Source organism: Penicillium psychrosexuale, assembly GCF_028828465.1.
Source record: "Penicillium psychrosexuale strain IBT 29551 chromosome Unknown utg000003l, whole genome shotgun sequence".
Taxonomy (NCBI): Eukaryota; Fungi; Ascomycota; class Eurotiomycetes; order Eurotiales; family Aspergillaceae; genus Penicillium; species Penicillium psychrosexuale.
The window spans coordinates 1975171-1989969 of record NW_026643188.1 but is presented as its reverse complement, the minus strand read 5'-3'; the positions used below and the strand labels follow the sequence as shown (position 1 = coordinate 1989969).

Genomic DNA, 14799 nt, shown 5'->3' with positions numbered 1-14799 from the left:
TTGAGATGCCACTTGTTATCATCAATGGATCGACACACAATTAGGCTGTTGTAATGTAGCATAGAACCATAAAGTAACACGTGGTCAGTAGCAGTGACTAGAACTCCCGAAGGGGCAAACCTTTGGCCCCTTCTAGCAAGTTCGATCATCTGGCAGTCGTTGATTGGTGGAAACCCTGAGCAGGTCGTGGATAGACCCCTGCCACTAGACTACTTTAGGCAGTTCAATGCCTATTAAAGAAGGCGGTGTGGCTGTGTGGCAGTTTCTGAGTCAGCCACTGCCGGACGCCAGACAGCCAATCAGCGCACGAGAAGTGACCTGAACTGGGAAAAGGCCAGCATGGCCGCTGGGCCGTATCCGTGTACAAGAAGTCCTCTTTCTTCGATTCTTCTCCTAACCATTCTACCATTCCCTCACTTCGCCCTGGGTCCCTTTCCCACATACCATCGACTAACATAAGGGTTCATAGAGTCAAACACGCCTTGTGTTTACTCGTCTGCGTTTACTCGTCTGCGCAGCTGTTTAGAGCGGCACGCGCGGAGCTTCCATAGCAACAGCTTCTTTGTCTTTGTGTTGAAAAATCTCGATCCACATACCTATACATACACCTCTCACAATGGCTCGCCTATCCGCACGCGATGGCGCGTCTAAGCCTTTCGCTTGGACCACCATCTTCTATCTTCTCTTTGTGCTCGTTGCGCCTTTGGCCTTCTTTGGAAACACCGCCAACGCCCAGGAGGAGAACTCCCCTGAGAGCTACGGCAGTGTTATTGGTATTGATTTGGGAACCACCTACTCGTATGTTGCCTCAGTCTGGAAATTGTTCATGTTCAATGTGACAGGTTGCTAACTTTGAGTGTAGTTGTGTTGGTGTGATGCAGAATGGCAAGGTCGAGATTCTTGTCAACGACCAAGGAAACCGTATTACCCCGTCTTACGTTGCTTTCACCGATGAGGAGCGCCTCGTTGGTGACGCCGCCAAAAATCAATACGCCGCCAACCCCGAGCGCACCATCTTCGATATTAAGTAAGCTTCCATTACACTCATCACAGCAAGAACTCAGCACTAACGCATTGCAGGCGTATGATTGGTCGCAAGTTTGACGACAAGGATATTCAGAAGGATATCAAGAACTACCCCTTCAAGGTCGTCAAGAAGGATGGCAAGCCCCAAGTCAAGGTCGACGTCAACCAGGTCCCTAAGACCTTCACCCCTGAGGAGATTTCCGCCATGATCCTCGGCAAGATGAAGGAGATCGCCGAGAGCTTCTTGGGTAAGACTGTCACCCACGCCGTTGTTACCGTCCCCGCATACTTCAGCGACGCCCAGCGTCAGGCCACCAAGGATGCCGGTACCATTGCCGGTCTCAACGTCCTTCGTGTTGTCAACGAGCCCACCGCCGCCGCTATCGCCTACGGTCTTGATAAGACCGGTGATGAGCGCCAGGTCATTGTTTACGATCTTGGTGGTGGTACCTTCGATGTGTCTCTTCTTTCTATTGACAACGGCGTTTTCGAGGTTCTCGCTACCGCTGGTGACACCCACCTTGGTGGTGAGGATTTCGACCACCGTGTCATGGAGTACTTCGTCAAGCAGTACAACAAGAAGAACAACACCGATGTCAAGAAGGATCTTAAGGCTATGGGTAAGCTGAAGCGCGAGGTTGAGAAGGCCAAGCGTACTCTGTCTTCCCAGATGTCCACTCGCATTGAAATTGAGGCCTTCCACAACGGCGAGGATTTCTCTGAGACTCTTACCCGCGCTAAGTTCGAGGAGCTTAACGTTGATCTGTTCAAGAAGACCCTTAAGCCTGTTGAGCAGGTTCTGAAGGATGCCAAGGTCAAGAAGTCCGAGGTTGATGACATCGTTCTTGTTGGTGGTTCTACCCGTATTCCTAAGGTCCAGGCTCTTCTCGAGGAGTTCTTCGCTGGTAAGAAGGCCAGCAAGGGAATCAACCCCGATGAGGCCGTTGCCTTCGGTGCCGCCGTCCAGGGTGGTATTCTTTCCGGCGATGACTCCATGGTCGATGTTGTTCTTATGGATGTCAACCCCCTCACTCTCGGTATTGAGACCACTGGCGGTGTTATGACCAAGCTCATTCCCCGCAACACTGTTATTCCTACCCGCAAGTCGCAGATCTTCTCGACTGCCGCCGATAACCAGCCCACTGTCTTGATCCAGGTGTTCGAGGGTGAGCGCTCGATGACCAAGGATAACAACATGCTCGGCAAGTTCGAGCTTACCAACATCCCCCCGCGCCCCGTGGTGTTCCTCAGATCGAGGTCGCCTTCGACCTCGATGCCAATGGAATCCTCAAGGTCAGCGCTTCCGACAAGGGCACCGGCAAGGCCGAGTCCATTACTATCACCAACGACAAGGGTCGTCTCTCCCAGGAGGAGATCGACCGCATGGTCCAGGAGGCCGAGCAGTATGCCGAGGAGGATAAGGCCATCAAGGGCAAGATCGAGGCCCGTAACAGCCTTGAGAACTATGCCTTCAGCCTGAAGAACCAGGTCAACGATGAGAACGGTCTGGGTGGCCAGATCGATGAGGATGACAAGCAGTCCATCCTCGACGCCGTTAAGGAGGTTAACGACTGGCTCGAGGACAACGCTGCCACCGCTACCATGGAAGACTTTGAGGAGCAGAAGGAGCAGCTTTCCAGTGTGGCTTACCCCATCACCAGCAAGCTGTACGGCTCTGCTTCTCCTCCTGATGAGGATGACGAGCCCCTTGACCACGACGAACTGTAAAATTATCTTTGAGGCATTATTCATGGAGTTCCACTTTTTTTTCTTTTGCTTGAGTCCCCCTTTTTGTGTTCGAATTTACACGGGGCACTGTCTCCAACTCTTAGGCCTGGTTGATTAATGCCGGCTAAGAATACAATACAAATGATACCTTGCATTCTTTTATTATAGATAGTGCCTATTAACAGGCTTATTTAAATTTATTTGATTGAAATACATCGTGTACCGGCATACCTCGACATCTATTTTGCTTGCTGAGCCACGAACGCCTGAATAGTCTCAGCCACAACCTGATGGTCATCCTCCTGCTTCAGCCCACTAACGACAACGACACCAATAACCCCATCAACGCCACGCACGCGAATCGGGTAGCCACCTCCATGGATAGCATACTCATCTGCAACAGCACCCCCAGTAGCACTCGGAACAGCATATTTCTTAACAAAAGCAGCCTCAATCTGGTCCGCGGACGCATTAGCCGCAAGCCCACTAACAGTCTTCTGTCTCATAGTCCAGCTCGAAAGACCCCACCGGAGCACAGTATTGCGCTTCCGTCGCACCCAGTTCTCATTGTCTGGGATCGTGCCGCTCTCGGTCACAGCCTGGAACACCACATGGTGCGGGGCTCCGCCGGTGAGCGTAATGGAGATCAGGGCCGGCTGGCGCTGTCCGTCCGGGAGGCGGAGGATTCGGTCCCTTAGTGCATTTCCTAGCTGCCAAGCGGTTTCTGCTGTGAAGCTGTGGAAGATTTGTTCCGCGCTTGATTCTTGGGTGATTAGGACTTGCGGCTGTTTCTTGATTAGGTTTCGGTCTGGGGTTTGTTGGGAGCATAGCATGGGAGACTCACGTCTGTGCTGGGTGCGGAAAGAGCCATGATTGATGTGGTTGGAGGTTGGATTTGGTGCCTAGGTATGGAGTATGTGTGTAAATGAAGAAAAGGTTGAGGACAGAGGGGAATTTGGGGGAGCAAAGGCTATTTCTACTTTGTAACTAAACGACGGACCTATGAATTACTGTATCGGGTCAGTCTTGCCATTTTGGGTTTAGCGCTCCGAATACGCCGTCACGTAACCCCTCCAACATAAAAGACCCTGACGAAATCCGTGCAGCGTATTTTACCAGAAGGCAGGTGGGCTCAGGGGTGGCTGAGCCCACCTATGAACTGGTATTTTACCACTAGGCCATAACAAAAACTAATTCCGAGAGCAGATACCGGCAAAGGTGCCGAAAAGATCCAAAGTTTCCCCGCATTGTATGGTGTTGGACGCTTGGCAAGGTGACATCTTTCTTCATGACACTTCCAAATCCAGCTCCTTATGCCACCCAAACGAGCCTGCGATACCTGTATCTCCCGCAAAGTGAAATGCAGCGGTTCATGGCCCTGCGATACCTGCCGCGGTGCAGCAAAGCGGGTGCGCTGTACGTACCTGAGACCTGCCCACAGGAGGGGCCCGAAATCCCGCAGAGTATGCCATCGAGAGACCGACCTTCCAGAGATTCAATCTACAGAGAATCCGCAGAATGGTGAAGAAGATACATAAATACAAAACGGTAGTAATGATACCATCTCTTCATCCGCCCCAGCCTGCAGCCTCCAGCGCATCCCAAAGCCAGTCCTTGCGTCGGTGATCCGTCTGTACCAGCAATACTCATACAGCGTCTGGCCTGTAGTCAACGCGGAAGCTCTTTGGGAAGAGTAGAGGATGTATACCCAGAAAGAGTTGACTCCAATGCTGAGAATACTTCCTGTCTCATCATGGCCCTCTGTGCCGCGACGATGGCTCAGTTGCATCTTGATCCCTCGGTATATGGATCTCAGACAGTGGATAGCACGCTAATGGCCCAAGCTTGCTTACGAATGCGTACAAGTTGCGACAGCCATGGAGCAAATCTGGATCTCAGAAGCGTTCTGGTGTCTTTTTTTTTGCATGTGTACCATGCTAAGGTCAACCAACGAAATTCGTCAATGATGTACATCCAGGAGGCCATGACCGGAGCTCGTATTCTGCGATTGAACGAGGGTTTTTTACACGAGGAAGATGAGGTGATTGCAAACCAGGCCTTGGTGTTTCCGCTACTTTGGGTATCGGAGAGGTAGGCTAGAGAATTCGAATCCGCAGAGTAACTTACTAACTATCACAGAGGTTATTCATTACACCTGGGTCTCTGTCCTTCATATATTGATCCCCCTGAATTAGTACATTTGGAGGGGGATATGAATGCTGATGTTCATGCCCAAGGGTTGCTAGAGCTCGTCAAGCTCTTTATTGCATTTGATCAGATCTCAGTACGGCGCAACTCACGTCCTGCAATCATCATGGCTACACATCTGACCAACACCGAGGTCAAGGTTGCCTCACTATGCTTCAGCATGGCCAATCATGTCTCGACCCGAACGGCAGACTACCACATTACACGGGAGTGGATGAGGACTATTCTCTGGCAGGAGGCACTCAACATGGGCTTGCTATCTTCTTCATCGTGCGAACCCGTCTTGGAATTTGGATTTCCAGCGCAAGTTGGCCGCGCCTTACTCCAGGCCTTGCGGGGTTTCAACGAGACGGATTTGCTACCATTGGGACGAGACCAGGCTAGTAGCCTTGATATACAGAAACACAAGCCATGGCTAATGGCTCGTTACAGTTATTGAAGTGCTTTGAAGTTGCCAACTCCCTGGCGGATACGGTTCTTTTATCTTCACACAAAATAAGTTCTCGGCTTGAACTAGGACCACAGGACTTTTTGCATGCATTATACCAGAAGATTGATCCCTTTCTCGAGCAGGATACCATGTTGAAGTCAATCCTTCGTGCTAAAACTGCTGAAGCTCTAGTTGCAGCTCCAGCTCGCCTGTTGACAATCGGGGAGGAAGATTCTGGCCTGCATTCGGGCGAAAATGGACCTGGTGGTCAGGCTCAGATTCCAGGATACACACCAAACAGCGAGCTCGATGAAGGGAACTTGACATCGGATTTCTTGGATTGGCTTCAACAACAGAATTCTCAGATAATCTGAATTTCAATAAAGTTTTCGCGGGATCATTCTGCAATTTGAAGAACGATGCGCCCTGAAATATCACCCTTTCTCATCTCCTCATATACCTCAGGCAAATCCTTGAACGGCCGGACTTTGACCACAGGTTTAACAATACCACGCCGTACCATATCAACAGCCTCCATACATTCCTTCAGCGATCCCACCAGATTACCCGTGATCTTGAGGCCCTTGATCACAATCGTGCAGATAGGAGTCTCCAAGCTCGGTCTTCCCGGGGGAATACCAACACAACTCAAAGTACCGCCAACCCGGAGCATATCACAGGCATGTGCAAACGCCTTTGCATTACCTGCTGTCACCACAGCAGCATGTGCACCCAATCCAGTAATCTGTTGCACCCTCTTTACAGGGTCTTCGGTGGCAGAGTCGATAAATTCCTGCGCGCCGAGACCTTTGACAAAGTCTTCCTTACCAGGACCAGTGTCGACGCCAATTACCAGAGCCCCTTGAGCTCTTGCATATTGAACTGGAGAATGTCAGTGGATTGCAACGTATCTCTCAGAGTACCACAAAAAAGAACACATACCAGCCAAATGCCCAAGGCCACCTCCAGCCCCAACGACCACTAACCAATTCCCAGGACGAACATTCGCGTTCAAGACGGCCTAATCAACCACGAATTAACCCCAAACCACGGAAAGCAAAATCCCCAACCCACTTTATAAGCCGTCAAACCCGCACAAAGCACTGGTCCCATGACCTTCGGATCAACATCATCAGGCAGAATCGTCAAGTAATCCGCATCGAGAGCGATGTACTGCTGGAAAGAGCCATCCTCGTGGTGAAGATGGTTCGTACTCCCAACGCAGTACTGCTCCGTACCCGCAAGACAGAACTCGCACCGTCGACAGATGCGGCTCGCGAACCGGATCCCAACCAGCCCGCCGAATTTCAGATCCGCGGCGTGCGTGATATCCGGTCCAAGCGCGACCACTCGGCCGATGCCTTCGTGGCCGCCCACGTGTGGCAGCTTGATATTTGTTATCGGGTTGCCGTCTGGTCCGGCCGCGGTACCGGATTTGGTGTGTAGGTCTGTTGGTTTGTAAGAAAGGTCTTGTCGAGAGAACATCCTGTCAGATGTTGGTTGGGCCACATGACATTATACATACCGCTCTGGCAGACGCCAGTGTAGAGCACTTTGGCGAGGACTTCGTTGCGTCCCGGGATTGGCACGGGGTAGTCTGTTTTGAATTCGACTTGGCCACCCAGTGAACGGACGAGAGCGACTGTTTGGGTCTGTGGAATGTTGAGGGAGTCCATTGTTGTTCAGATATTAACTTGCTGAGGGGATATTGGATGGAGTATAGAGTAAGAGATTGGATTCTGAGTATTAAACGGGCGAAATAGCTATATTTATATTCGAGACTCGAGTCCGATTGTAGTACTGAGGATGCGTGGGATGTCGTGTCATCTGAATCCGTCAATTCTCCGAGTGATGCGTGGGATGTACTATCCTCGAGTGGGTAAATTTCTAGATTGCCAGTTTGTTCTCCAATCCAGATAAAGTACCAGATATAACTGGTCAATGATGTGTATACAACCTCCATCCAACCTTTGGGCAGAGACATACTCGGATAAATAGAGGACGCTAAAGCGCAAGCACCGTTCATCATTGGTCATAATTGGTCAGACCAGGAAAAGACCTTCATAGATGTGACACTGCATGAAGACATGCTAATTCTCCGAATCAATTCTCCGGTTTATGCATTGCAGATCTCACATATGGCAGCATGTCTACTAATAGAAAAGCAGACGATTTGTATGTTTCATTAACTATCTGGCCCCGAGGCTTCTCCTTTTTTTTCCTTTTGAAATAAATCGCTCTCCTCAGGCAAATCGATGTAAAATCGCAATAACTTCAGTCTATCCGTCCGGGTATGTCATAACAACCTCGTCAGAATCGCCGAGGTCAAGAAACCAGACTAGAAGCCCCGAACAGCATTCTCAACGCACAATTTGAAGCCGAAAGGCTCGGCTAATAGAAAACAACCTCATCATCACGCACCCTCCGCGCAGGAACATCCACCGCACGGGTGTAAGGTCTCTTCGTAGGGGTAGGGGTTGTAGGGGTCGTAGGTGAATCGCAAGTCTCAATATCCCTGCGTATTCTGTGCGCGCGAGGGCTAGAGTCTGGAGTAGAGCTCGGGGTAGAGAGCGGGCTGCCGAACAACTGGCTGTTCTTCTTGCGCATCCAGTGGACGCGCAAGTTATCAAGGGCAGTCTTGAAGTCGTCGAGAATGACCGTGTCGCAGAGACATTTGAAGATGAAAGATAGCTGGGATGGTTAGGGTGGTGTGACAAAGGAAGATCGGACGATGGGATCTTACTTTCCAGAACGGCTCAACACCTGTTGGGAGTATGCTGGAGAAGACTTTCAACACGCTGCAGGTATCGACGATTATGAAAATAATCGACAGACACATGGCTACCAGCATGAGTCCGAAGCGGGGGCTAACTACTATGAGCTCCCATATTCCGAAGTTGTATTCGCGCTTGATGGTCCAGAATAGACTGGCTGTTGTGAAGATCCACCACGGGTCGCTGTTGGCAGATCATGTTAGAATGGAGGGATTCAGATATGAAGCAGCTGCATTCAATATTTGCGAGGAATTGAAATGACCAACCGAAATAATGGCTCCATTGGTCTGGTCTTCAAGAAGACCTTGTTGATATTGTTGAAGTATGTGAAGTTGGCATAGATCTCCAGACCCCAATAGGGCCAGCAGAGAACAACAGTGGTAATGTAGATGATTGAGACCTTTCGCGACAGGAATGGACGGTTCTTCATCCAGGCGATAACATTATGCAGGGCCCAGGAGATGTTGAGACCAACCGCGGTCACAGATAGATACCAGCCGTAGACCGGTTCATCGGGGAAGATGAAAGTACCATGAGCCATAGCTAGGACAAGCTATAGTCGATCCGAAGATTAGCCAAGTTTTGTTGAGCACATAAATTACAGAGCTAGTCTTTTCGCTTCCACCGTACCTCGGCGAAGATCAGCTTGTGCAGGAGAATATGCGACCTCATATTGGCAAGAGTGATAGCGGCCATAATGAGTAGACTTCCGACCATCAGACCCTGGCCCCAAGCTTCGAGGATCAGGGCATCGGGCTCGGTAGGCTTGGAAATTTGATCGGTAGCCATCGTGCGCTGTGTTCATGTCAATTTGTGTGTTACTGGGGAGTGGCGTGGAGAGTAAACAAGGGTCGAAGTAGGTGGGGAGTTTGCGACTGAGAGGTGTCGAGGAAAGAAACGAAGTGCAAGGCAAGTCACAAAAAGAGATGCAGAAGATGGAAGGAGTTATGTAGTTTGCAATTCACGTCAGCACAGAAATTATCTCTATCCTTGTCTTATTTGGCTAATTCAATTCCTAAAAAGTAATTTGCGACGCCACTACATAGTATTGGTCCAAGGTCGTTGACTCTACAGGGGTAGGACTGCGCAACATCTTTGGATATCGATGTCACCTTAGTTATAGGCATATTTGCTAGGTCATTTTGTATTGCCCTGAAGACTGGAAGTTGTCCCCACGATGAGCAGATTGTCCGTGTTTGCAGAGAACCGGAGGTGGCGTTTATGGGGATTCGAACTAAGTGAGATGGTCTTTTTTGTGCGTTTGTCTTTATTTTCAGGGCCAAAGACCTATTCATAGGTCAAAGAAAGATCTGAAACACGCATGCCATGTTTCAGCAGACATAAAGAATATGAACAGAACACTATTTCTTTGTCTGTAACATGCTTGACCAGTCATTAAGGTATTCACGTCTATTCTTTTGATGAATTTATCTAGAAATAGAATATCAATCTCTACTCGCTCTACAGGTTCATCCATCATGCGCACAGTTCCCCAGGTCCTCTACTGGGAGTCGACACTATTAGATATCTATTTTTAGACATTCTCGGTGTTATAGCTAGAAAACTCGACAATATACGAAGGTGGTAAAGAGCATAAACCGTGCAAACAGCCTTTCTATGTATAACCAGGGATTATATCAGCTTGGAAAAAGCTCTAGGTTGGAGACGTGTAGAATTTTAGATTATCATTTCTCAGTGCAAGTGGTTGAATAAGTGTGGATGCTTGATTGATGCTTGATTGAAGATTGATTGAAGTGATTCTTGGATGTGGTTCTTGGATGTGGTTCTTGGATGTGGTTCTTGGATGTGGTTCTTGGATGTGGTTCTTGGATGTGGTTCTTGGATGTGGTTCTTGGATGTCGATGCTTGGATGTAGATGCTTAAATGTCGATGCTTTGTCGAGGCGACCATTTTTTTTACCACCACAGCAAACGGTCTTGAGAGTCTCCTTTAAATGGGTACACGCTGTAACCTCTTCCCGACGAGAAGTCTCCTTCAGAGACACTCCTGCGGAGACTCTGTCGTTCAAGACCGTTTCTTTTCATTCCTCCTCTTTAAGGTCGAAGCATTGTAGTAGTCGAATGCAGATTGTTGATTGAAGTGGATGATTGAAGTGGAATTGGATTTTTGGATTTTGGATGTCGAATGTAGATGCTTGAATGTCGATGCTTTGTCGAGGCGACCATTTTTTTTACCACCACAGCAAACGGTCTTGAGAGTCTCCTTTAATTGGGTACACGCTGTAACCTCTTCCCGACGAGAAGTCTCCTTCAGAGACACTCCTGCGGAGACTCTGTCGTTCAAGACCGTTTCTTTTCATTCCTCCTCTTTAAGGTCGAAGCATTGTAGTAGTCGAATGTGGATAGTTGATTGAATGTGGATAGTTGATTGAATGTGGATAGTTGATTGAATGTGCATGGTTGTTTGATGGCTGATTGAAGTGGCTGATTGAAGGTAGGATCTTGAAGTGGTTGATTGTGGATGCTTGAAGTGGATGGTTGATTGAAGGTTGATTGAAGGGGATGCTTGAAGGGGATGGTTGTTTGAATGTTGTTTGAAGTTGATGCTTGAAGTGGATGGTTGTTTGAAGGGGATGCTTGAAGGGGATGGTTGTTTGAAGGGGATGCTTGAAGGGGATGCTTGAAGTGGCTGTTTGAACGTTGTTGATTGAAATCGTCCAAGGCATTTTCTTTTGTCTTTGTTTTCTTTTGTTTTTCTTTTTCTTTTTTTTTTTTGTTTGTTTTTTTGTTTGTGTTTGCTGTTATTGCAGCCTGACGATTGTCGTGAAGCCCAAACCTGTCACGGTAAGGCTGGATGTGGTTGAATGGATGTGGTTCACTGGATGGGGTTGAGTGGATGTGGTATCTAGTACAGTTAGCCCCATGTCATCAGGTGTTAACCATGTCATAGAATGCGATGAGGGAAGATGAGGAATAGGTGATAACACAGACAAGAAACAAACCTCATAAGGTGGAAGATGGAAGATGGAAGGAGAATGTGGTTTGGTTGTATGAAGGATGATGAATACGACAGGTGTCATGAAGGGATGCTTGCGATATGGTTGGGTCGTCTGAAGGATGAATGTAAGTATATGAGAAAAAGAGACAGCAAGAACTTACAAGTCATATGATAGACAATGAACACGACAGTGGCAGGCACGTTGAAGGGATGCGCTGTGATGTGGCTGAGTTATTTGATAGATGATGAACATGACAGATGCCTGAAGGATGAATGTAAGTAGACGATAAAAAAGAGGTAGCAAGAACAGACAAGTCATGTGATAAATGATGGGCTCAATAGATGCCAGGCACGTTGACGGGATGCACTATGATGTGGCTGAGTTGTTTGATGGATGATGAACATGACAGGTGCCATGATTGGATGCTTGTGATGTGGCTGGGTCGTCTGAAGGATGAATGTAAGTTATGAGGGAAAAAAAGATAGTAAGAACAGACAAGTCATGTGATGGATGATGGACACGACAGGTGGCAGGCAAGTTGGATGGATTGCGCTGTGATGTGGTTGATTCAAAATGATGAAGAGAGAGAGAAGAAGTAAGTGCAGAAGTGGGAATCAGCCTGTTTATATACCTGGCACTAATGCAAACGATGCAAAAGTCGAACGTCTCGCTTAGCTAAAGTGTAAACAACCTTGGAAAGGAAAGAACAAACAAGAGAATAAAGGAAAGTGGCAAATGTACCTAGTAGGAAGGAGCGTTTTCCTTCCCACGCAGGCAAGAACGACCCACCGATCTCTCATTATCGTAACATTTGTTACCCTTATAAGAACACCCGGAGCTCTTGTAGTCTGCAAATGCGAGATTGCAACTAGAATCTCCGTAGCCAATTGGAATGGAATTTCCAGACTGTCTATCGATTGCTACACAGTCTGACCATTGCCATATCTTCGGTTCTCCAGATGGCTAGTGAGTCCAATACTCCTAAATCCGAGCTGCAGTTTCCGAGTTACGACCCAAATTCCGAGGGCAAAAGAGATGAGGTGCCCAGGATACTGATGAAGGAATCAGAACTTGAGGTGACCGATACGGGGGACAGCGAGAGGCGTTGTTCTTCTTCGTCAGAGGATTGATTCAAACATCGGTAATGAATTCGCCGGGTGCCATCAGATGAGTACCTGCATCATCAGGAGCCAGAACAATTGTCCATTATCGCCGATCTACAACAGAATCGTGGAGCCTGTCAGCTCGCTGTGATGCTTGTCGGTAAATTCCAAGCTAGCCCGACACTTCACATAGTCATGACTGGGAACATGATACCATGAAGTTGTTCTTCAGCAAATTTGATATGGACGGAGGGGATGCGTTTGGACGACTACAGAGCCGATGAGATGTGGTAAGACCGTCGACATATCGAAATGCTAGGCTCAGATCTCAAAGGCAGGAAAGCACAAGTGAAATGAGTAAATAAATGTTTCAAATTTTGAAACCCTGTAGTTTATTAGCTTCAACTCATTCCCACAAAACCATGTATTTCGATGTCTCTCACTTAGAAGACTTTGCACTAAGCATAGCTGGTTATGTCTAACCCCATTAGAAATAAATCGAGTGATATTAATCTAACATCACACCCTCAAAAGAGTATAGAGTAGGTTGAGCTGGAAAGATGTTGTTGTGGTCACGGGAAATGTTAAGGCATACATATAGCGGCCTAAGGCCAATAAACGCCAAGACTGAGTCCCAATTTCCGCTGTTGATTTCTCATTCCCTTCTCAATAATACTACGTCCATGTCAATGAATCCATCAGACACATCTAGGCATTATCTAGCCAAGTCCAACAGACAGACAGAAATTTCCATTAACGAATTTAGCAGCCACGAAGTCGACGCTTCTTTATCTCGCCTCATTTATTCGCAGATTTGTCTCCGAACCCATTCAAATTCCTTTACCCGGACCACGAACATTACTCTGGTATGTCTGACCTGACGATCCCCAGAAAAAGCTCGCCTTTTTGACAGTACCATTATCCTTCCCACGTCGGAGCTCCTTCTCCTGTGCACGAACCCTTCGACTGTGTTCTTTGCTCATCCGCCTTTGCGCTTTTTGTTCTGTTTTCGCCGAGTCCTTTCCCGTGAACAACTTTGTCAACCAATCCATGGTCGCGTCGCGTAAATGGATATTCTCTGAGTAAATCGGAGATTGAAAATGACTAGCAGCTAATCTTGGCCTGACCATATGCGAGGGTTATCTGTGTCCCTGACTGAGTCGATCATGCGACATTAGTTAGCTTATAGGTTCACTAGCTAAGTAGCTTTGGAATACCGTACTAGGTTGAACCGACGAGGTAACCGGCGATGAGATATCAGGTGAGGAAATGGAAATTCCGTTTTGACCCTCTCTGAAGTACGTAGTTGAAAGGGGTTTCTGCCTGGTGTGTTACAAATCATGAGTAGGCGAAGAAAGTCTCATTTTAATAACCCACTTGGCCCCATGAATTCCATTGGGCATCACTCGGGTTCCCGCTGTGGAGAGGATCCACTTCCCGGCCCCCACGTCTCGATCGAACCAATTGCTGTGTCGATCCTTTTTAAGTTTACAAGGGTCCCGGTTACTTTAGAATTAGCCGCCTAACTCGTTTAGCTATTCAAGGGTCTCATGAATTACTACAGCATATAAATCATAAATGGGGTGATTACGGAGTCTAACAATTTTTTCTCCCCACCAATCCCCTCCTGCAATACGTTGGTCTAAGTAGTTCAACGTTTGAATCAAGTCAGCAAGGTACGTAAAGATGCAAGATCTATGACTATATGATTAGACTAAGAAGTTGTGATTCATTCCGTCTAGAGGCTACACATTACGGGGTTAGTTCTAAGGGACTTTCCGATCGCTTATCCTTCGAGATTCAAGCACGCGTCCAAACAGACGACACCAAATTTCCCGAAGAAAACATGTCAGTTTCAATCGAAAGCAAGTTTCTGAAGCCTCTAAAGACATTTATTGATTATCAATAAGATTGAGGTTTACGGTCAAGACCAAATTACCACTTCCTTGACATCATGGCACCAACGATACCCGAGCAAGCTCACACGAGTACACATCCAACACATTCCATGGATCTGGAAGAGCCTCGTGATTTCCGTGGGAAACGACCCATTGTAACTATGAAAGATGGGACGGTGGAGTGGCATACCGGCTCTAAGCTACGAGTGATCAAGTATTACGTCGTGTGGATAGCTGTAGGGCTTGTTGTTGGAACCATCATTGGGGTAGTTGTTGGGGTTTGCGTGCGTTTAGTGAGAAAATAAGTTGTAAGGCCAAGTGATAACTATTCTGTTTGAGTCTATAAGCTAGTAGATGGGAGCATAAAGTATAGTGTGTAGTGGTAGTATTATTTGTAGTACTATTCACCGTCTAACAAGACATAGCGTGCCAGGCACTAAATTTGATTCATTATCAAAGGGCCTTGATCGCGATAAGAAAAATATGAGAAAATCCTGCTTGCTTTTTAGGCCCTTACACTCGTCCGCGTCTTTCTCACGTCGTCTCATTCCTAAGAAGGCGAGCCTACCATATCTTCATCCTCAACACCGTGCAATTTCACTCACTAGGTTCAAATCGACTGATTCAACCGTGAATACAAGCCATGTCTTATATGAGCCCATTGAAGATGTGG

At 47.7% G+C, this 14799-nt stretch overlaps 8 protein-coding genes across 8 annotated transcripts; 4 read left to right on the top strand and 4 right to left on the bottom strand.

Moving 5' to 3' along the window:
- Positions 1 to 616: 616 nt before the first annotated feature.
- bipA (Hsp70 family ATPase KAR2) lies at positions 617 to 2754 on the top strand (the record flags this gene model as incomplete). The annotated part of the gene is given in 4 exon segments (XM_057185613.1): positions 617 to 798; positions 863 to 1027; positions 1081 to 2266; positions 2278 to 2754. The coding sequence occupies 4 exon segments, from the start codon at positions 617 to 619 to the stop codon at positions 2752 to 2754; spliced, it is 2010 nt and encodes a 669-aa protein (XP_057042383.1).
- A 239-nt stretch (positions 2755 to 2993) lies between these two features.
- N7518_004685 (DUF967 domain protein) lies at positions 2994 to 3625 on the bottom strand (the record flags this gene model as incomplete). The annotated part of the gene is made up of 2 exons (XM_057185612.1): positions 2994 to 3539; positions 3599 to 3625. The coding sequence occupies 2 exons, from the start codon at positions 3623 to 3625 to the stop codon at positions 2994 to 2996; spliced, it is 573 nt and encodes a 190-aa protein (XP_057042382.1).
- Positions 3626 to 4042: 417 nt separating this feature from the next.
- N7518_004684 (uncharacterized protein) lies at positions 4043 to 4451 on the top strand (the record flags this gene model as incomplete). Its single annotated transcript, XM_057185611.1, has 2 exons — positions 4043 to 4217; positions 4336 to 4451. 2 exons carry the CDS (start codon positions 4043 to 4045, stop codon positions 4449 to 4451), a joined length of 291 nt encoding a protein of 96 aa, XP_057042381.1.
- A 269-nt stretch (positions 4452 to 4720) lies between these two features.
- N7518_004683 (uncharacterized protein) lies at positions 4721 to 5401 on the top strand (the record flags this gene model as incomplete). Its single annotated transcript, XM_057185610.1, has 2 exons — positions 4721 to 4845; positions 4894 to 5401. The coding sequence occupies 2 exons, from the start codon at positions 4721 to 4723 to the stop codon at positions 5399 to 5401; spliced, it is 633 nt and encodes a 210-aa protein (XP_057042380.1).
- A 140-nt stretch (positions 5402 to 5541) lies between these two features.
- On the top strand, positions 5542 to 5766 carry N7518_004682 (uncharacterized protein; the record flags this gene model as incomplete). Its single annotated transcript, XM_057185609.1, has 1 exon — positions 5542 to 5766. The coding sequence occupies one exon, from the start codon at positions 5542 to 5544 to the stop codon at positions 5764 to 5766; it is 225 nt and encodes a 74-aa protein (XP_057042379.1).
- A 23-nt stretch (positions 5767 to 5789) lies between these two features.
- On the bottom strand, positions 5790 to 7068 carry N7518_004681 (zinc-dependent alcohol dehydrogenase; the record flags this gene model as incomplete). Its single annotated transcript, XM_057185608.1, has 4 exons — positions 5790 to 6274; positions 6335 to 6413; positions 6467 to 6840; positions 6918 to 7068. 4 exons carry the CDS (start codon positions 7066 to 7068, stop codon positions 5790 to 5792), a joined length of 1089 nt encoding a protein of 362 aa, XP_057042378.1.
- A 715-nt stretch (positions 7069 to 7783) lies between these two features.
- N7518_004680 (uncharacterized protein) lies at positions 7784 to 8955 on the bottom strand (the record flags this gene model as incomplete). The annotated part of the gene is made up of 4 exons (XM_057185607.1): positions 7784 to 8083; positions 8136 to 8349; positions 8433 to 8719; positions 8797 to 8955. 4 exons carry the CDS (start codon positions 8953 to 8955, stop codon positions 7784 to 7786), a joined length of 960 nt encoding a protein of 319 aa, XP_057042377.1.
- Positions 8956 to 13058: 4103 nt separating this feature from the next.
- On the bottom strand, positions 13059 to 13280 carry N7518_004679 (uncharacterized protein; the record flags this gene model as incomplete). Its single annotated transcript, XM_057185606.1, has 1 exon — positions 13059 to 13280. One exon carries the CDS (start codon positions 13278 to 13280, stop codon positions 13059 to 13061), a length of 222 nt encoding a protein of 73 aa, XP_057042376.1.
- Between the last annotated feature and the right edge of the window lie 1519 nt (positions 13281 to 14799).